The sequence below is a fragment of the Nematostella vectensis genome, chromosome 3 (assembly GCF_932526225.1).
Source record: "Nematostella vectensis chromosome 3, jaNemVect1.1, whole genome shotgun sequence".
Taxonomy (NCBI): Eukaryota; Metazoa; Cnidaria; class Anthozoa; order Actiniaria; family Edwardsiidae; genus Nematostella; species Nematostella vectensis.
This window is the reverse complement of record NC_064036.1, coordinates 5,337,609-5,359,345: the sequence shown is the minus strand read 5'-3', so window position 1 is coordinate 5,359,345 and position 21,737 is coordinate 5,337,609. Positions and strand designations below refer to the sequence as shown.

The window sequence follows — 21,737 nt, the reverse complement described above, 5'->3', positions numbered from 1 at the left end:
TTTTATTGTACCATAAAATAACGCTAGCAAAGCGTAATAAAAGTTAGAACTTGTAGTAGATAAGAGGCTAGGATACTTTTTTGTTGAAGATGTACCTTATTAACAGTCTTAATCCGTAAGAGCGGAAAGATATCGACATTGTTTTTGACACGATCTCTTATCGACTGTTTAAATACTCGTGCCAGTCCGGCGATACATTCGGGTGGGAGCCATTACGAAGCGAAGTTACTGTTATGGTCTTTTGAACGTTCGTCGATACTTTTTCCCATTTCGGTGACAATGTAGAAGACTCTCTCTTATACATTTGTCGATTAGGCTCTAAAATCCCCTTACAGAAATTTTCAAAAACCTGCCAAAACTAGTTTGTCGAATGAGGGTAGATTGGAGTGAATTTGCCCTGGGTGACCGTGGACACACAAGCTAAAAATGGCGGAAACCAACTTGGAACCCGGTAAGTAGAGTTCAAAATCACACGAATCGTATAATTATAATAGGACTGCAAAATTATGGGGTTCTATGCTGTTTGCCATCTTAGTCCATATACTATAAATCATTTGAATAGTGCATTTCCAGCGCTAGGACAAACATTGCATCTTCACCCACGACATTTCATTCGTTCGTTTCCTCTTTTCTGCAACTGACCAAGGGAAAGGAACAACGTCGTACAAGATCTCAGCGAAACCCAAGTCCAAGCCAGCACCATTGGATGTAAGTTGTCCGGTTATCTAAATATTCTTTCCTAGAGGTTCTCATTGCTGATGGCAGCTTCTCAGGAAAAGACCATTGCATTCGGGAGAAGGAAAGCAGAGAAAATCTTTGCGCCCTTAAATCTCTTCATTAATATTAAACTTTATACTTATTGTGCCATATGGTCTCCCGAAGTAGGATCTTCGTACCAGGTAATGGAAGTTTAAAGTCTTGGTATTTGTTTTATAATCCTTCAGCATATTCGATCGCGCATATTCAACCTGTTTACAGCCTCATAAACTAAGCTAAATGATGATAATTATTTTACTCTTTAAGTACAGTAGTGTTACAGTTTCCTTTCACAAGGTCTTACTGACAAATCAAATGTTTTCTCTTTGTTTTGTATTGTATGATTTTTTCTTATAAGTATATTTTTGGTATTTCGATCATTTCAATGCCCGATAACCTCTGCATTGTTGCTAGATAGAATCTCTCTGTTTTGATAGGAGAGTAGAATCTTTAATCTTTAATAATCTTTAATAGTTATACTCATAAAAAACAGTTAAGACTATACTAGGAGTTGAAAAAGAAAATACAATATGTAAATACAAAAGAAAAATATAATAATAATTATTATCGGCCATCGGAGAAATAATTTAGGTTAAATTTAAAATGAAGCATAAATATATATTACTTGAAAATTATTGAAATTAGATATTTGATAAAATTAAATAATTAATTATATATACATGAAATTAAAATTATCATCAATAGAGTGAATGCCATAAATGCATGAAACAGCCAACCAACAAGAATCAACCCAGGCGCGAAACAAAGAATCTTTGCCTCACCCTTGAGCCAACTCCCGCTAGTTTGGCAGCCGCTCCATGCATCCATGGCATGCACCCTAAAGATCAGAAACTAGTAAAAAATATGTTAATTGTTAATGTAAATGTTAAATAAAAATAAATATATCTTTTCATGCATATATATATCAATAGGTATTATTAATTGGTTTGGACTTTTAATAATAAACTGTCCTTGAACTTAGCTAACGAATCTGGGATTGTAGATAAATTTATACTGTTCCAAGTTCTTATAGTTCTTGGGTAAAATGAATATTTATAAGTGTCATTCAATGTTACAAGTTGATGGAAGGGCGCGCAGTTGGGTTGTCTTGAGACTCTTGTGATAGGTGTTACTTCGGGTGGAAAAGATATACCAACAAGGCCATTGTAGATTTTATAGAACATATGTGCTTGATTTAATTGCCTACGTTGTTCCAAGGATTCCCATCCTAGTGAGTTGATCATAGGAGAAACACTACTATAGCGTGAGTAATCATTGAAAACAAATCTTGCTGCACGTCGTTGAATCATCTCAATCTTGTTTATATTACATTGTGTATATGGATTCCATGCACTGGTGGCATATTCTAATTTAGGACGAACAAGTGTTCTATAGGCAGAGTCCTTTACTTCAGGAGAACAACCAGATAGAATGCGTTTCAAAAGGCCAAGGGTAGAATTTGCCTTTTTGCAGATGTTATCACAGTGTTCGTTCCATGATAGATTATCAGCGATGGTTACTCCTAAGTAGGGGGTAGAAGATGCTTGGGTTATACATTTTCCATCCATGGAGTAAGTAAACTTAACAGGTATTTTCTTTCGAGTAATTCCTAAATGATAACATTTAGAAACATTGAATTTAAGTTGCCAAGTTTTTGACCACACAGATAAACGATCGAGGTCTTGTTGTAAAGCTTGACAGTCCTGTAATGAAGCTACCTCTCTATATAATACACAGTCGTCTGCGAATAGACGAAGGTTAGATTGTATAGATGTTGAAATGTCATTAATAAACAATAGGAATAACACTGGGCCCAAAACAGAGCCCTGAGGCACGCCAGACACTACAGACTTGGATGAAGAAACAGTACCATTGACTGAAACACTTTGTTTGCGGTTTGATACAAATGGAGAGGTTGTAATTTGATATGATAATACATTGTCACTTCTAACCTCAGTTTTTTTAATCCAGTTTTGGAATTCTAGTTCCTTAATTAAATAAATATTTTATTCAAGTTGTGTATGTCCTTGTTGTACACAATCTGATTGTAGAATGGTATTGTTTCAAAATATCTGAATAATTTATTGACCCCTGCTGTGTCTTCCAAAACTTCACTTTGTCTTTTTTTTTATTTTTTTTGGTCATCCGATATAACACCTAGTGAAGAAAAAAAGGACTGCAATTTTTTCCAGAAAATATAGATATTCAATAAGTGACAAATCTTTCTGAGTACATGTGCATAGATTTCAATCTTTTCTGTATACTGTAACATTGATTGAGTAGCTAAATAAATAACTGGGTTATTGTTTAGAGATCATAACATGATTTATCATAAGATATAAATACTGTTGTTGCTTAAACAACCCTGCTTTTGTTTTATTTAGATCAGTGCAGCTCAAGCCATGACCTCTAATTCAGACAAGAATGACAAAATGAAGGTCACAACACCTAAATCTAAGTTGGGTCACCGTAGGGTAGATGAAAAAGGTGAAACAACATATAAAAAGGTCAGTTTTGAATATGTTTAATTATTGCACATTCATATTCAATTTGATATTATTTTTTCATTGATTGTATACTACACATTTATAAACTGTTTCCTCTGTTTTGACAATTTAGACTCCTTCATCAGCATTGATGTCAGCAATACAGCTTGGTATTGGTTTTACGGTAACTGTTGGAATTTAGCAGGTGTTTCAATAATGTACTTGAAGGTTCTAATAATTTAATCTGATCTTTTAGGTTGGAAGACTGTCTGCAAAGCCAGAGCGTGATGTATTGATGCAAGATTTTGCCCAGATTGAGACTGTTGTATTTCCCAGGTACATTATATAGCCACACCTATCCAAATCCTGGGCATGGGCCACAGTTACTATGACTATGAATATATTTTTACCATTAATACAGTACATGTCCTCTGCCTTGAAGAGTTAGTTTTTTTCTAACTTAGAAATCCAAGAAATGTACAGTGTGTTGCCCCAATTACGGATGGTACCCAATTCTGGACAGTTTGCATCGAAAGCCTGTTTAAAATTTACGAATGCAAATAAAAAAAATCTTACATTACCTAATGAGTAACAAATAGCCATACTCACGTGTGCATTAGTAATAACGTTGTTGGCGGTATTACCAGCGGGAAAATAAAAGTTTATTTGAATGTGAGTCGAACTTTTGTTTGCATAGTTTGAAAGCTAACAGTGCAGTGTATTTAATGCTTTACATAAAGCAGTCCTTCTAGTAATGTAGCACTGTAAAATACTTTTACAATAGAATAGAAGTTCTTTGATCTTGCTTCTAATTTAGAAGAATGAAAGCGTTTTGAAAGTTTACAGTGCTTGTTCACGAAGTGTGCGTAAACACGGACACAAATAGACTGCACATTGGAAATATGTTTAAAAAGATAGTTGGAAATTAGTTTTTGCATTTAAACTACACTTTGGAGGGATTTTGGTACATATAAACGTTGTGTCAATTTGTGCAATCATATATAGACAACGCTCACAAAAAATATCAACATAATTAGCAGCTTGTAAAAATGTTTCAAATATTTAGTTCGTCAAACTCTCTAAACTCATTCTAACTAATGGCTATGTAGACAGCCAAAACTATAAATTACAGCCTTTTAAGCACGTTTAATTATGATCCAAATAATTAAAGATGGCTTTGCAAAATAAGATAAATTCTTATTTTAATTTTATAAGCATTGGAAATATATGGGAGAAGTTACGAAAAATCGTTCCTGAAGTTTGTGTCCGGAATTGGGGCCAATTGACCGGGATTAGGGCAAATCAGTGACACATACTTTTCGAACACAGCGCAGTATATATATTATAAGTATTTTATTAGGTAAAGGTCCAATCTTGTTACTGACAAAATATCAAAAGTGTTCTTTTTATTGCCAAAAAGTTATTGTGCTAAATGCAAAAAATGTCTGTTATTGGGGCAACACACTGTACACATAATTGGATGGAGACATAGCATTGTTTTTTGCTACAATATGTAGCTATGTATTTGTGGAATGCTTAATGGTACATAGACAAAATATGGGAAGATGTCTCAGAGCACTGTGTTCAGTTTTTCAATTTGTGGTTCTGACATGAATATAATTTGTATTTTTCTACCTCTTCCCATCTGATCATGCTGATCCTTAGCTGGTTCTATGACATCCGGTTTATGCCAGATAATGTAACCAGATAATAGACAAGAGTTTTATGCCAGGTCATAATATGCTTTCAACTCAACCACATTGAATTAAGTACCTTCCTAATTCAGCCTAGCAACAACGATGACAACCCCCCCCCCCCCCCTTTTATAAATTTATATTGTGTTTTTTTTAGTGAGGGTACCAGGGAAACACCATCTCACAAGTTTAGCGATTTCAAATTCAAGAGTTACGCACCTGTGGCATTCCGGTAATTCATCATTTATGGGTGATTTTGTTATTGTACAGTACCCAAACCTTTAGCATGATTCCCTTCAAATGAAATTAGCAGTATTCCAAATTCAATAATACCTTTTATAATTTTAAAAATATAATAATATTATAAAATTGAGCTATTTCTTTGTTTGTAGGTTTTTCCGGGAGCTGTTTAGTATGAGGCCTGATGACTTTATGGTATGTTTCCTACAGTATGTAACAGCTACTTTTTGAGTTGTTAAAATTTTTTTTTTGTTATTTGTTTCCTTTAAATCAGTCAGCAAAATCTGAAATGCAGCCACACTTCTTGTTGGTGGTGGTCGTACTTGATATAATTATAATGTACTTATATCTGTTTTTTTTTATTACTGATCCTGCTGTGACTGAATGCTGTTATTGTTAATGCTGCAGCTGTTATTCTACATTGTTTAACAGTAGACATTATTCAAACATAATCTGTATATTATTTCTTTTTTTTTATAATAAAACTACATTATTTCACCTAGATGGCATTGTGCAATGAACCGCTTGTTGAGCTGTCAAACCCTGGTGCTAGTGGATCTTTGTTCTATGTAACCTGTGACGATGAGTTTATTATCAAGACGGTACAACATAAGGAAGCAGAATTCTTGCAGAAACTTCTCCCTGGATATTACTTGGTATGTTTTACTTCTATGCCTGTTTATTTCATGTTCTTGTTTTTGGCATGTAATATTATGAGCAGGAAGTGCTTTTGATGATAATAGTGGTGTCAAGAAGGCATAGAATCATGATGACTGTGATTTTGATGATAATTACAATGTACGTATATGATGATTTTGTTGATGACTAATCCTTTTATTCAGTATGGTGCTGGATAATCAGGAAGTCATGTTGACTTGTCATGTTGATGTTGTTTTTTAATGTTTTTGGATGTTAATTAGACAAGAAGGCCAATGATCATGTGATATAGAGATTCTTGGGGATAATTTTTGTTGTTGAAGATGTTAATAAATGTTGAATTTGATGTTGGTTAATGTATATTTTTCATAATGGTATTGTTTGTAATAATTATAACATACAGTATGTCAATAAATGTACAAATTTTGGTGGTGTTGGTGGATTAAAACTAAGATGTTTATAATTTAATGAAGGCCCATAATTTTGAAATATTGTGCAATCTTTATAATTGCCTGATGATTTCACTATTTTATAGCCTAATTTGCCCGAAAAATATGCATGTTTTGGCTAAAACACAATATTGAAAGGCCTGTAAATGTGATAACTTTTACCTGAGGATGGTCTAAAGCACCTGTTCCCCTACCCCTCTCCTACACCTCTCCTAATATCCTAATACAGTGGAACCTGGATTTTACAATATGCCTTGGGAGAAAGAAAATATATAGTTAAATCAAGGTTTTGCTGCAAAGAGATCCTCGATTTTACGATATCAACAGAAATCCATTGAAAATATTGGTGTATCAAGGTTGGGTTAATTACCAATTTTTTTATAAAATTGTAACTCTACTCTGTTTACGAGTGTACAGTTACTCTCTGTAAGACTGTAAATCTGCATTTACATAAGATCTGTCGAGTCGAAAAATCAGTAATATCAGTAATATGGTCGTATCGTAAAATCAAGAATATCGTTGTATCCAATATTGTAAGATCAAGGTAATTTCTTATGCATTTCACTGTATTTCCGCCGGAAGAAAGGAACATCATCATAAATTGAGTCATTGTAAAATCCAGTATCATAAAATCTAGGTTCCACTGTATTCATGAGTCTGCTAAAGTACTGTATAAAATGTGGTAGCTTTGATCTTAGAATGGGCTGGATTACCAAAGCTCCTGTCTATCCTGTAGCTTATCCCCTACACCCCTCCCAATACTTATGAGTCTGCTACAGTACTGTATCAATAAGGTAGCTTTTATCTTTTAAAGGGCCGGATTACCAAAGCTCCTGTCTATCCTGTGGCAGGTGTTTCATGGCATCCAGCCAATATTATTTATCTGAAGCATTTGAGCCTTTGATAAGCACTTGACATGGCTAATCAAAGATATATCAAGTTGCGTACATAGCATACTAGTGTGAAGTAGTTTAACTTTATTTTTCATATGTTACTTGACATGTGAATGAATGGAACAAATTATGCATTTATAAAAATGATACTGGCATTGCACCAATCAAATAAGTAGCTGTTTATCAATACCATGGTAGGTTTGCACTGTATCCAATCCATGTCAATGTTAAGGTAATTTTTGAGTGAGACAATAGTAATATTACAGTATATTTTAGTGATTAAAAAAGCTCCCACTAGAAATAAATATTAAATGTTTACTGAATGTTTTGTTTAATTTGTAGAACCTTAATCAAAATAAGAGAACCCTCCTTCCCAAGTTTTTTGGCCTATTTTGTTACCAGGTAAGTATTATTTTATTTTACTTTATATGCTGTTTTATGTTAAGTTTAATCTTGGTTTAAATACTCCTGTATATTTATGTTGTGCATGATTCCAAGCAACAACTCTCAGTAAATTTCTACCAACTGAACAGTTCACTTTTTGTTGTCTTTGTTTAGTGTGGAGGGAAAAATATTCGGTTGGTTGTGATGAACAATTTACTTCCAAGAGACTGGAAATTCCATTACAAGTATGACCTCAAGGTACAGCAACCATTATTCAGATTTTATGTAAAAATCGGCATTACCTTCTACTGTATGTGATACAGGGGCGTAACCAGGGGGCCCCCCCTTCTAGCAGCCAACATTACAGTAAATGTATGAGACATTATCTAAAATACAGGAGAAAATGTCTTGAAAGGACCTTTTGGGCCCCCTCCTGTTAAAAATCCTAGCTACGCCGCTGTGATACAAGCAGCTATAGCTGAATTCATTTTTCAGGGCTTCTGGAATTACGCGCTTGTGCCGATACATGTAATTTGGCTTTCTCTGCATAATCCACGTAATCCACAAATTTCTGCGTAATCCCGCGTAATTTGGCTAAATTTTGAAAGACAACATTTAAGTGCACAGCTGATGAGTTCTTTTAGGGTTCTTACCTCTATTAAAAAGTGAAAAAAAAACATATTCTTCGTAAGAGTGCGATTTTTCGAACTGAATTTTGAAAACTAATAAAATGACTAGGCGTTCTTTTCTAAACCGCGAAGGCCTAGGACTAATAATAAAATACCTTTTTTAATTGGCTGGTGGCTAGGAGCCAATGAAAACTCGCCTAAGATATTTCCGCGCAAAAATAAACCTTTTTAAGTTATTTTATGCTTTTTTTTGGTACAAAATGTAGTTTGGGCGTAACAGTTGATATTCTGTGTAATTTAGCGCGTAATTCATTAAAGAATCCCTCAAAATTTTGATTTTTAAAGAAAAATTTATTGCAAAATCCCGCGTAATTTAGCGCGTAATGATTGATTTTCCACGTAATTAATCTAGCAAAGAATCCCGCGTAATTTTGAGTTTTTTCCGCATAATTCCAGAAGCCCTGATTATTGCAATGATGCATTGGGAATAGCACATAGTTTATCAACCATCTGAACCAGTCGATGGCTCACATGTTTTCACTGTCACGTCATAAACCATTTGATCACACACAGCAAGGGAGTAGTCAAAACCTGAGACCCCTGTTGCTCGACATTCTGGCTCGCGTTAAAGAGGGTGCCTAGTATTTATTGCATGCACATTTCACGCATGCCTGAATGTAGAGTGCAAAGAGAGTCCTACGTCTGGACTTAGCAAGAGGGTTTATTGGACATGGTGGTATTGCCCGTCATAAACCAATTGATCACACACAGCAAGGGAGTTAGTTTGTCATGGTGGTATGATTGACTATGCTCTATTCCCAGTCGTGCTACAACGAATTTGGCTATGTAATCCCCTTAGTAGTAATGTATCTTCTATTATTATTTTCTTTTTCTAATCTAGGGATCTACTTACAAAAGAAGAGCTTCTAAAGCTGAAAGAGCAAAAAAACATCCAACTCTTAAAGATCTAGACTTTATTGTGGATTTCCCTGAGGTATAAAAATGAAATGTGATAATTGCTTTATACATTACTTATGTATATGTGACACTTTTGGTCTTGATTTGTTCTAGGGGATTTTCTTAGAACCGGAAATTTATACCTCATTGATAAAGACTCTACAAAGAGACTGTCGGGTAGGTACTGTGCATATATTCTGTGCTGATAATAATATGCACATGCACAATACTGGATAACACAAAGAACCCATAGCTACTTCAAGGAAGTAACTGAGAAACTTTCAATTAGATATCATTGGCAATCTATAACACTTGAATATATGAATGATATAGAAATGAGTATAGCAATAGAAGTGTAACAATAACAAATAGAAGTGTCAATTTGTAACAATAACAAAGAAGTGGCTGATAGACGAAAGTTTTATGTTATATAGTGTAAACTGTGTAAAAAGTGTCTGGTTGACACTTTTTTGTATACAGGTTCTTGAAAGCTTCAAAATAATGGACTATAGTATCCTTCTTGGAATCCATAACATTGATGAGGCTGCCAGAGAGCGCCAACAAGAAGGTACCCTCACCCCCTCAGGCCAGATGAACTCTACTGTTGATAGCAACCAACTTGCAACCAGCATACAACAGGAGGCAAGAACCCCTGGTGAGACAGGAGACTATGTGACGATAAAAAGGCTCTTAGGAAAATCACGCAGCTGGGATGTTTCTTTTACTCATGGAGTGCACATACGTATGTAACCCTCACTAATGTTCGTCTGGCTTTGTGCAAGACCTGAGTAGGATTGATTTTTGTTCTTAGCCTTTTCAGTAACCTTTAGGTCAATTTCAAGCTCATCCACTTTAACCAAAGTAACCTACTTTAAAATGCTGTTGCGCTAGCTGGGAAATTGGAAATAAAACCAGCTTACCCTTTTCCTTAAGATTCAGTTATTGCATCCAGTTGGAGCTGGTTCTTCCTTTTTTATAAACAATGTAAAGAAGTGTCAAGTAGCTAGAATCCAAAAATTTTTCTTTAACCATTTTAAGTATGGTGCTTAGAATAATTTTTATCAACTCTAACTTCTCCATCTCTATACCCCATACTTAGGCAGTGGTATTGTATAAAGCCAGAATGTTTGGTTTTTAAAAGTCTTTGTCTATGTTAATTTTTAAACTTCCACAGGCAATGAAGAAGAGAGAAATTAGAATTGTTATAGCCTGTTAATGGTCTCTTGATGTTTGAATTCAGACTTTTAAAAACTAAGCTCTTCACCTCTTCATGCTTCTCAAATTTGTGCTTAGAAATGTCTGCACTAGGTAGCTTTTGAAGTTTGTGGTTTAACTGTGTCTACTAATACGGTATGTATTACATCCTCCCCGCCACTTCATGCTTCTGATCACCCATGTCGCATTCACTGTATTAGCTGATAACTTAAGCTATTAAATTAGCATAGAGACTGGCAATACGATAAATTATGTATGCTTTTATGTATTGTTATTACATTTTTCAACATTTTAAAAGCCATTTGCTTTACTTGCTTTAGACCGAGCTTAGACGCCGTTCTTTTCATGTACCGTTCCAAATAAGAATGCATACTCTGCAAATGAACCAATTCAATTGTTCTAGGGTCATTTGCGTTTGGAACGGAACATGAATAAATAGTTTGATGCTGGTTATTTTTGTGTCTTATCCTATATCCCATGGATGTTCCATTTTCAAATGGCATTACAAATTGTCATTGATTGCTCCCTTGCCTTCTTTTAAACTTAGGGCGTAAGTTCTGTTAATTCTTATAACTTTTTCCTAACGGGCAATGCTGACACCCCACTTCCTATTGATTGTAAACACTCGAAATTACTAGTTAATTTTGAAACTCGTCTAATAGCATTGACGATGACCTTTGAAAACGATCAACTTTGGAATATTTCCCAACCAAATTAGATACTGACTCTTTATCCAGTCTTAACTAAGAGACTGCGAGAAAGTACGTTGAGGCATACTTAGATACTGAATTTTACACTTGTTGTGAAGATGATACGAAAGAGGTCGATGCAGCAGCTGCCGCTGACAAGGCCCGTCTACAGCGTTCCAAGAGCCTAAAGGTCAGAGAGGGGTTCAGCTCCGCCTGGGAGGCCATCAGAGTGAAAGAGTCGGTGGAAAGACCGTAAGTATAACAAGAAATATAACAACATTTAATGGGAGTCTTCGTGGTATGTACACTAAGCGCAGCGCCACTATGTAGTGGCTGTGCCTCTCACCATCCTCGAAAACCAAGGTTTTTTTCTGTCTTTCCATTTCACTCAAGAAAGAAAATGGGGAAAAAGGGTTTTCGAGGATGAGTTCAGTTGCTTTTGTTGGCTCTAACCATCTTGAGATATCTTTTTTTCCCTCTGGGCTCTCCTCTACAAAAAACAACAATTGAGTTGCGTGTTTGTATCAAGAACTTTTAAAAAGCGGTAATCGCACCAGTTTACCGTATCAGATTTCCATCAGGCCGACGGAAATCTAAACCGATAAAGGACAAAATAATCTACTAGAATCTGCAAGGCTAAAAGGCCATCCGCTCTAAATTATCAGTCAAAAGCTCCTTATGCATGGAGGAAGATTAGCATAAAATGTCATTTTAGGGCGGTCAAGGAGTGAATAGGTTAAAGTGGATGGAAAATCTGATCTTGGTAAATTTACTGGTCTGGTTGGACCGCCAAGGCCCATTAACCTTATCTTGTCCGCCCGTCTGTGTAGGTTTGGTAGCATTCCTGCTCGTAACGCGAAGGGCGAGAAGCTGCTGTTATTTGTTGGAATCATCGACATCCTTCAGAGTTACCGGTTAAAGAAGAAGTTGGAGCACGGCTGGAAGGCGCTTGTTCATGACGGGGTGGGTAAAACATGCAAGGCTACGGAATATTAGGTAAAACTCCTTCTTTAGCATCTTAGGCTACGGAAAAAAACTGCTTATTCAATATGTTTAGCTACGGGAAGAAGTTATTGCTTCTTCAGCATGTTAGGTTACGGCAAGTTGCCTTTTTTAAACTACAGCCTGTGTAGTATTGTTTTCGTTAAAGAAAAAGTACAAATCAACCGCTCAAACGCGTGCCTGCAGGTTAATCATGATGGTTTTTTTTATCCCCTCATTAATAGTTCTCTAATGTGGACACCCTTAGAGCCGTTATTTTTTCCCGTAATTATGTAGCGTGAACTGTAATTATTACTATTCAAAAAACTATTTATTTAGGCCACTAATTATTTCTAAAATGAATTTCCAATTTCCAGTAAGTATACAAAATAAGGATCTACACAACTTTTTTTTTCCAATTCACGAACATTGGACATATTCGTTATCACTGTAAGTACTTTATTTGTGCTAATAATTCTTCAACTGTTCTATTACTCTTAGAATTTCACAATTTTAACTTCAATTCACTTTGCTGAGGCATTGCAAGTCTAGTTGTGTTGTCCCCGTTTTTAGCACGTTTTGGTGTGGGTTGTGGTTTCAGGGGGAGGGGTGGTCGGTGATTCCCGCCCCTGTAGTTTGCATAACTTCTTTTTCAAAACTTTACATGCATGAAAGGATTTTCTATTTGTAGGACTCCGGCGATACGAAGCGTAAACACGATTCTACTTTGTTTATGTTTCCCAATCAGACCAAATAAAACGGTGCTTTTTTGTACTATCAGAACCGTCTTCTATTGTTTGCGATTGGCACGTACGAAAACACAACCTTTTGCATGGTTAACTCGCCCGCACTCCCGTCTTTTAGCTGCAAATTAACAACAACACACAGCAAGCTATTTATCTTTCACAAATCAGCCTGAAAGTTTCTTTGTCAAAAAGCGCTTATTTTCATTTCGTTTTTTTTTTGTCGCAGTCTTTTGTGACGGACGCAGCCGTCACGCAGTCGTGTTTACTTTGGCTCAAATTTTTACCACTCAGAAAGTCACGAGACCCTCTTCCCCCCCTCCCCCCCCCCCCCCCCATTCTCCCTCTTTCTGGTCAAAGTCATTTCTTTTTATGTGGCTTCTAAAATCACAATCTTGATTTCCATAGGACACCGTTTCTGTGCACCGACCGAGCTTCTATTGTAAACGATTCCTTGAGTTTATGACTAGCAATGTCTTCAAGAAACTCCCAGGTGAGAAGTCATACACGTTAACGAGCATCATCACAGCATGGGTGTAGATGGTCAAAGGCAAGACAAACAGATATAAGGACACAGGGCATCACGGGCAGGACAAACTAAGTGATACGCGTTACCGAGTATAACAGCATGGAGGTAGACGATCTCGGACAAACTTAAGATAAGAACGTAAATCATCGATAGCAAGACAGACATAAGAACGCAAACGGGAAGTAAAAACTAAGACTTGAAAACGCAAAGCATTACGGGTAAGACAAACTTAGATTTAAGAACGCAAAGCATCACGGGCAGGGCACTCAGATATAAGAACACGAAGCATCACGGTCAGGACAATCTAAGACTTAAGAACGCAAATCATGGGCACGACAATAAGAGCGCAAAGCATCACGGACAGATCAAACTTTGACAATAGAACACAAAGCATTACGGGCAAAGACAGACAGACAGACAGACAGACAGACAGACAGACAATAGAACGCAGGCAGTCATCTAAAAATTGTGAATAAGATTTAAACATTTTTTATGTATTTTTTTTAGGCAAAGAAAAGTCCTCGCCTCGAAAGCGGTCGTTTCAATCCGTTGTAAACCGAGTGCGATCCATGACAGAAGCCGACCGAGCTCGTGCCGATCTCCGTCAGCGGGATAGAGCAACGACCACCGAAAGCTCGACGTTAGCGGAGCGAACGCGATCGCGCTCCTTCAACGAATCGGATCGGGAAATCCGAGATAAAAAAGCTGCTACCGTAGCAAGAGACCGCTTCAACCATGGTGCTGCTGGCTCAGCACTAGGAGAACCCGAGGGGACTGGTAACAATTTTCTATATCAGTATTAAAGATGCCGTGTCTGTCTGTGCCGCTTCATTTGTTTGACTGTCTAAAGGCCCGTCTACAAGAGCACATTTAATATGGCATATTTGTATGTGGCAATTTTTATTCGCTCGTGTAGATGATCAAATTTGGCAAATTTTTATGTAGCAAATGCATTTGTCGAAAATCCAAAACGTTTGCTTTTGTTTGGCAAATAAAAATTGTTAAATATCGAAATTTGTCCGTGTGGACGAGACGCCACATAAAGTGTGGCAAATATTTTGAATTCAGTAGACCCAACATTTGCGCATCCAACTTGGCGGCCTCCACGAAAGGAGGGATAGATAAACTTGTTTCCTTATTGTTAGAGGAATTGCGAGTTTGAGAAAGTTTGTGGAATAGCCGCAGTGATAGCTATAAAAACCGAAATATCAAAAAGAGACAATATGATGAATGTGCTTCTCTTTGACTTAGCCTTCACCCAACATTTTCTCCTTTTTTTTTTCTATTTTATATATCATAACGGAGGCTATTGCTGCAGCATTTCTTCTCATTCGTCGTGTTCGTGTCATGGGCGCCATTTTTTCTTTGTAACCTTGCCTTTATTTTGTATGCATCTCCGCTGTACAAAATCATTACTTACGCAAATTGACAACAAATATTTGTCGATCATCTACACGAGCAAATAAAATTTGGCACATACATTTGCCACATAAAATTTGCTCGTGTAGACGGGCGTTAATGATAGTCTTGAAATGTCTAATTTTTCCTCAAATTCCAAATAAATGTTTAGAAGCTGTTGCTGTTCCTGATTTTTTTGTCTTTTTTTCTAATTCTATGTCTGTTTGTCTCTCTGTGTCTGTCACCAATTCTGCCTCCGTCTTCTTTTGTTGAACTGATCTTGACTTGTGCGTCTGTCCGTCTGTCTCTCTTTATTTTAATTATATGTGTTTCGGCAGTATGTCTCTGTCCGCCTTTACTTTTACTACATGTGTTTTTGTCTGCCTTTTATTTTAATTATATGTGTTTCTGTAAGTATGTATCTCTGTCTGCCTTTTATTTTAACTACATGTGTTTCTGTCATTATGTTCCTGCCGTATCTCCCCCCGTCCTCTCTTTCATGGTTTAAATCCCTCTTCCTTAGATAAGAACGCAGCCTCCTCCTCATCCGATGACGTCTCACAGGCGGAAACACGGTCTGCAGGAAGTGTAACGCCAGAGTCTGTAAGTACGATACTTACCCACAATGCCATCGGGCAGGACTCCTCCGCGCATGCGAACCAGGAAGACAACACTGACCGCACATTATCGCAGGCCGGTAATTCTCTGGATGATTCTGGCGGAATACATATGAAATTGGACGATATTCGAATAACACTAGAGACTAAATCTAGTGTTTCTAGCACTGCACAAGAAGCTGCAAATACTCAAGACAATGAAGAAGCGAGCTCCTCGCCTTCTTTGACGACTTCGACAGAGAAAAATGGAGGAACAACAAGTGGGGAAACAGTGGAAAGATGAACTCCCTGGTGACTACTTTTTCCTCAGAATGTGAGCGATGAAAATATGATTCCTAACTCTATGTGACTCTGTCTAACTGACTTCGTTGGAAAAGTCCTTGATTTTACATTCACGTTTTGTGTCTAAGAGATACCACTCTTTAGCACAACCAATAGTAGCCACTTTCTAACCCTATCCAGTCATTGTAAACGTTCCATACTCTTCTATGAACAAGTACATATATTATTGTGCGATTTTAGAAACTTTCTGCTCATACAATGAAATGTAATTTCAAATTAACACCTTAATTTTAAATGTAAGTTTTCCAAGATTCACTAACTGACTCGTATTGTGTAACCAGCCTTGTAAACCCGGTGCCAGTCAAGCTAACACTAAATAAATTAATTAAAGAAACGATCGAAGCAAGTGATTAAATGCATTGCCCCACAGCTAGCCCGTCGTCAACTGCTTTGCCAGCGCCTTCACGGTAAACTGTGTACAACCGCCTAGTCTTGGAACTCAAGTGACCTTTTAATCAAGCCATCAAAGCGAGCCAGTGCTGTCTTCCTGGTGTTCTTAAAATAAACCTGATAAAACTGGCACTGTATGCTAAACTCACATCTTTCGCCTGGGTGCCAGAGGTTCTCGCATTGCCGAGCACTCGATAGTGTGCCGAATGACTGCCGACTGGTAGCGAATGACCTCTGATACCCAGGTTTTGACCTCAGACAGTAAATCATTTACAATCTTAATAAACATCTTAAAAGTATAAAATGTGCGCATTCTTTTTCTCTCTACGAGCGATCTTTCGTTTTCGTGCCATTTGTGTCTGGAATGTTAGAAAAAATATATTAGACTGTTACTACCATCTAAAGAATAAAATTCCAAACATATTTCTATAGAAGAATTTAAAGTTTAAATGTTTGTTTGCTTTTTGTCATTTTAACGATATTTATTTTGTCATAGGAATCTCATACCACCAAACGGCAAGTCAGCTTTCAGATCCCTGAAGGAACAGAAGACTTTACCATAAATGCTCACGGAGAATCGTAGAAGCGGCCGATAGGCGACAGTGAGGCTTAAACAATCAGATGCCCTTACTAGTGACACGGGACGCATGCGCAGACAGACGAACCCTGGGTACCAGAGTCTCGAGCTTCGTTTACTATGCGCGTCAACTGACTACGGTCGCCGCTTCTTCGCTGCTCGTGTTGTCGGAGTATTGTCGGAGTGAAGCTCGGGACTCTGGTACCCAGGGTAAGACGGACGCATACGGGACTTCAAAATATGGCCATGATTTTTTTAAGTGAAAATTCGGAAAGCGGCCGCGCGGAAGACTGGTTAGAACACTCACATTTAGCCGTATATGGGTGATAGTTTTAAGAAATACAATAAAGCATTGGGAATTTAAAATACCTGGGTTCGTTTTGTTATTTTAGTGTGGGATACCTGTGGTTTGAAACTTTCTACCAGAGGTCCTCTAAAGAAGGGAAAGCTTCTCCCACCCCCGGGCTCAAGAACAATCAGTTATCAATTCAGCCGTCAATGAATCCACATGTCAGGACGACTGCTCTGAGCGCTAAATTCAAATTTCATATTCTAAACCTTAATAAATATCATTCTTAGACTTGCTCACCTAGAATGGTTCTATTTATAGTAAAATAATGCTGTGCGCGCTCAAAAATACGAGCATTTTCATCACAGCGCGATAATAATTTATGCAGATGCGTTTATGGATAGCGCAAACATTTTGCACCGAAAACGACCGCCTTGTTACCTCAAAAATTTCTCGAGGCCCCCGCACAGTATCCTCACCCCCCCCCCCCCCCCCCCCCCTCGGGGTAATAAATGAACTTTCCCTTATTGAAGAAAATCGTCTCCTACAACTCGCTATGAATGAATCCCAAAGAAGTGACTACCTTACTTTGAGACACTTGTCCGGCTACCCATAAGACACATTTTGTTTTCTTACTATAAAATATCTTGATCATTGAATGTCATGATATTTTCACCATTTAGATTTCAATGAAGTATAGCATGTGTAAGTTGAGACAAGTTCTAACAGAATATCGAGCAGTTTTCATCAATATTAGTGATATAAAAAAAGTTTGTATTAGTAACTCAACTAGAAAAGCTTAAGCCTGCTGCTTTGGTTTGGTAACTTTTTTAGAGGTAAACATGTCAGTAGCCATGTGTAGTGTAAGGTATGTAAAACTATGAAAGTTATTTTGGTATTCTAGTGCTAACTATTTATGGGTATTTGGCCTTTCCTCAAGATAATTTTTGTTTTCTTCCTAAAATAACTCTATCCCTCATAAAATGTCATTTTAATTTTATGTCTTTCTAGTGCTGTTAGCGATATGTATATGCTATATTTTCAATTCTGGATATTCTATAGCCCTCTCATTTACTTCAAAATAAAAATGTTTAAACAATATGATAGCATTAATAGATATTGATGTTTACTTTGCACTTACATAAATGAAATAATACATTAAATCCCAATTATATTGTTAATACAATATGGCTAACTTTGGGTGTTAAAATAAATTTAACCTTAAATGATAGCACATTGAGGGAAGTGAACCAAAAAAAATATGTTTAAGAAATATTTAACAATTTTCAAACACACTCATTTTTGTAAGATTTTTACACTGCAAAAGATAGGACAATCAGCCCCATCTACTTAAATGGAGCACACCTCAAATCCAACCCCACTTCAAGAGATGATGCTTCTTACCTTTCTTGCCCCAATCAGTGTTGTGATATGGCATTTACAATAAAAAAAGATTATACATATATTTTTATTGTATCCAAAGGTGGTGGGCAGTAGCATCTTTGTCATACATGTCACAACACAGGGCCCAAAAAATTGCAGATCTTAGGTATCCCAGTCAACCCTGTGCGCAGGGTCTAGTTACCATGAAAACGGGAAGATATTTAGTGGTAAATGACGGCTATTCAGCGGATAGTTATCCAGCGTTCTATCCACGCTTTGTGCAACGCTATTTTGTCCGCTGGATAACTATCCGCTGGATAGGGATTTTTAACCGGTGGGTAGTGCCTATCCGACAGAAAACTTATCCAGGCCACAGGGGACAAACAGACCCGAATTCAACCGAAATCCAGCGGAATCTGGTTTGCCTTTTGATGGAGTCTTGGGTTGCCTTTGGTCCCGTCATCCACCAAACGCCAGTCGTGCGTGAACTTATTACCAACATGCTGGCCATATGTTGGTAGTGATGTGTTGGGGCAGTTTGCGCACCGGCTTAACTCCGCAGTGCAGGTGCTGGTGCAGTTTGTACAGGGCTTTATTAAGGTTTTCGATTACTATTGAATTTGCACGCACCCAGCAAAGTGACACCTCGATTGATAAGCTTCAGAAATATATACAGCAAATGTACTTAACTCTTATGTACTCCATACATGGGTAAGGGATATTTTCTTGAGACTCAATATCTTGGAACTCTACAGCGTGGAAGTAAATCCAATTTTAAGTACGTACAAATTTACAATTTGATTTTTCATTTTATTTCTGTTGGTGTTGCCATCCTTATCATTTCTGTTTTTCATTTTATTGGACGTCTTCAAAATGATGTTGGGTCCTTCTTAAATTCCCAATCCCCCTATACTACGCAGATATTATGGCAATGGCATATTTTATAGAAATGACCAGTCTAGTTCAATGGGGTTTCGTCTCCAATGTGGCACAGCAGTATTTAGTAAGCTAAAATATTTGTCCTAATTTTCCATGTAGGCAAAATACATTATACAAGTAGAATGTTTGCCTGAAGTTAACATTGTTGCCATTAATCAAATTGATTAATTAATGCCAATGCAGAAAATGTGCGAAACTCAGTGATTTTAATGTGAACTGGCTCTATGGAACAGACAGATATGCTCTTTTTAATTCCTTTAATTTACGATCATAATTACAGAAAGTAGTCCATATAATAAAATATTCGAGATAGGCTGGTTACATCAAATCTGAGAAAAACATTTCTCTGATAAAATTCCTGTTTTTTATTGCTCTGCCCTGCCCCATAGCATTCAATACGGGACATGACGTCATTGGTATTGTTGAATAGAAAAAGAGATGACGTCATGCTATGTCAATAGTATACTACTGACGTCATCAGAAATTTGATGAGTGGAAAGTGGAAATAATATTTCGGCCCTAAAATCTTTTTTATTGGAAAAAATTGGTCTTTTGAATATAAATTTTAAACAAGTCCTGTTGTGCTCGTTTACTTCTCTAAACTGGTATATCCCCGTAAAAAAGCTCCTAAAGTCCCTAATACCTAAAATATTCCAATTAAATTCTAAAACTACAATAATAGCCGCATTGCGTATACTATGCTTACGAGGCTAAGCGATGAATAGAGCGCGCTGGCGCTGTTACATAGGTCTTGGTTACAGCAGTGTAGTTCACAATAAACCCGATGCCTCTTACACTCTTTACCATTGCAGTGAAGACTTTCGCCGCACATGCGTATATAATGTGTGACATCAGTTCCATTTATTCGTTTGATTCTCAGTAATTTCATGCACACGTCAAGAAAATCGTAGGGGCATTCTAATTTGCTTATTTTGCTATTGCAATCACTCCAGGATTTCTCTGATACGCAGGTGTAACAGGAGATAGCTTTGACTGAAAATAAGATTTGTGATGGTTAGTTATGATCATAACTATAATAGTAATAGTAATAATAACGAGAGTGATGAGAAAAATAATGGTGTTGATGATGATGATGATGATGATGATGGTGGTGATGATGATGATGGTGATGGTGATGGTGATGGTGATGGTGATGGTGATGGTGATGGTGCTGGTGATGGTGATGGTGATGGTGGTGGTGATGGTGATGGTGACGGTGACGGTGACGGTGATGGTGATGGTGCTGGTGATGATGATGATGATGATGATGATGGCGATATTAAAAAACACAATAACAATGAAAAAGATGATGATAACGATACTAATAACACAAACAATTAATGAGTAGGATGATGGTGACGATACTAATAACACAAATAATTAAAAGTATGAAGAAGATGATGGCGATATTAATAACAACAACAATAATCACAATAAAATGATGATGACCATACTAATAACACAAATAATTAAAATAATGAAAATGCTGCAATAACTTTAAAAGGAGGATAAAAGAGGCTAATTGGGAATAAGATGACATTTCAAGCTACTGTAGAATAGTTAGTATCTACTTTGACAATAGTTTTCACCCCCCCCCCCAAAAAAAAATAATAACTTTTATCGGCAGTGGTTGCGGGTGGAAGCAATAGCTACATAGACCAACGATAATTTTACAACACTGAATTAATTCAAATAAGAAAAAAAGTTTTAACGTCCACTAGCAGTGGCGGATCCAGATCTATTTACACCTGTTATCGTAGGCAGGCGCAAACAGGTCAAATTGAAACATTAATGGTTAAATGAGCTGCGTGTCAGGCCCGTACCCAGGATTTTTCTGGGGGGGGGGGGGGGGAAGGGGGGTTGCGAAATCCGAAAAAGTGGACCTATAAATCTCGAAAGAACACCCCCGAAAGAACAATACGATTATTTATGCCCTTGGCAGTATCTCCAAGGGACTTTTATTGTCGGATCTGGCTACAAAAACGTCTGATTTATGGATTGATGACATGCCAGATTGATCTAGCTTATGCTTTATAGTTTTGTCTACAAATAGCCAGTCTATTGAGAACCAACCTGATGGAAAAACCTGGAAAATTCGCAATTCCAGATAGAGAAAGAAGACACAATTTCTTACAATGGCCATCGGTTCCTTGTATTCCGGACTGATTTTTGAAACACAAATAACGTGAGGCCGAAATGCACATATCTAGATTTTTGCTTTTTAAGATTTTTTTCCTTGATCATTCTTGCGCTATGTATGAGCTCAGATACGAAAAGCTCAAATTTTAATGACACTTTGCAAAAAGTCGCATCAATTTAAAAAAAGTCGCATTTGCTATTTTTTTGCTATTACTCACTAAGTACTTAGAGAAATTTTCCGCCTTATTAGATCTGAAATGACCTTATTTGAAGCGTTAAGTCATGTTTTTCCGGCATTTCTTAAGAACCGAAATTGGACTTTTGGGTACGGGCCTGCATGTCTATATTCTATAAATTGAGG

The 21,737-nt window shown here is 37.0% G+C and overlaps 1 protein-coding gene across 4 annotated transcripts; it reads left to right on the top strand.

The window, feature by feature from the left end:
* Positions 1 to 4: 4 nt before the first annotated feature.
* On the top strand, positions 5 to 16,992 carry LOC5512787 (phosphatidylinositol 4-phosphate 5-kinase type-1 alpha). Of its 4 annotated transcripts, XM_048724986.1 has the most exons (19): positions 108 to 451; positions 641 to 708; positions 3,141 to 3,263; positions 3,376 to 3,426; positions 3,499 to 3,578; positions 5,094 to 5,168; positions 5,329 to 5,371; positions 5,680 to 5,832; positions 7,518 to 7,577; positions 7,734 to 7,817; positions 9,090 to 9,182; positions 9,260 to 9,322; positions 9,626 to 9,887; positions 11,169 to 11,301; positions 11,880 to 12,012; positions 13,182 to 13,266; positions 13,810 to 14,079; positions 15,224 to 15,303; positions 16,546 to 16,992. In XM_048724986.1, the coding sequence occupies exons 1-19, from the start codon at positions 427 to 429 to the stop codon at positions 16,630 to 16,632; spliced, it is 1,968 nt and encodes a 655-aa protein (XP_048580943.1). In that variant the 5' UTR covers positions 108 to 426; the 3' UTR covers positions 16,633 to 16,992. The 4 variants fall into 4 exon arrangements, with proteins under 4 accessions (XP_048580941.1, XP_048580940.1, XP_048580943.1 ...); XM_048724984.1 differs by lacking the exon at positions 16,546 to 16,992 and having other exon boundaries at positions 5 to 451; positions 647 to 708; positions 15,224 to 15,630; XM_048724983.1 differs by lacking the exon at positions 16,546 to 16,992 and having other exon boundaries at positions 105 to 451; positions 15,224 to 15,630.
* The last annotated feature ends 4,745 nt before the right edge of the window (positions 16,993 to 21,737 follow it).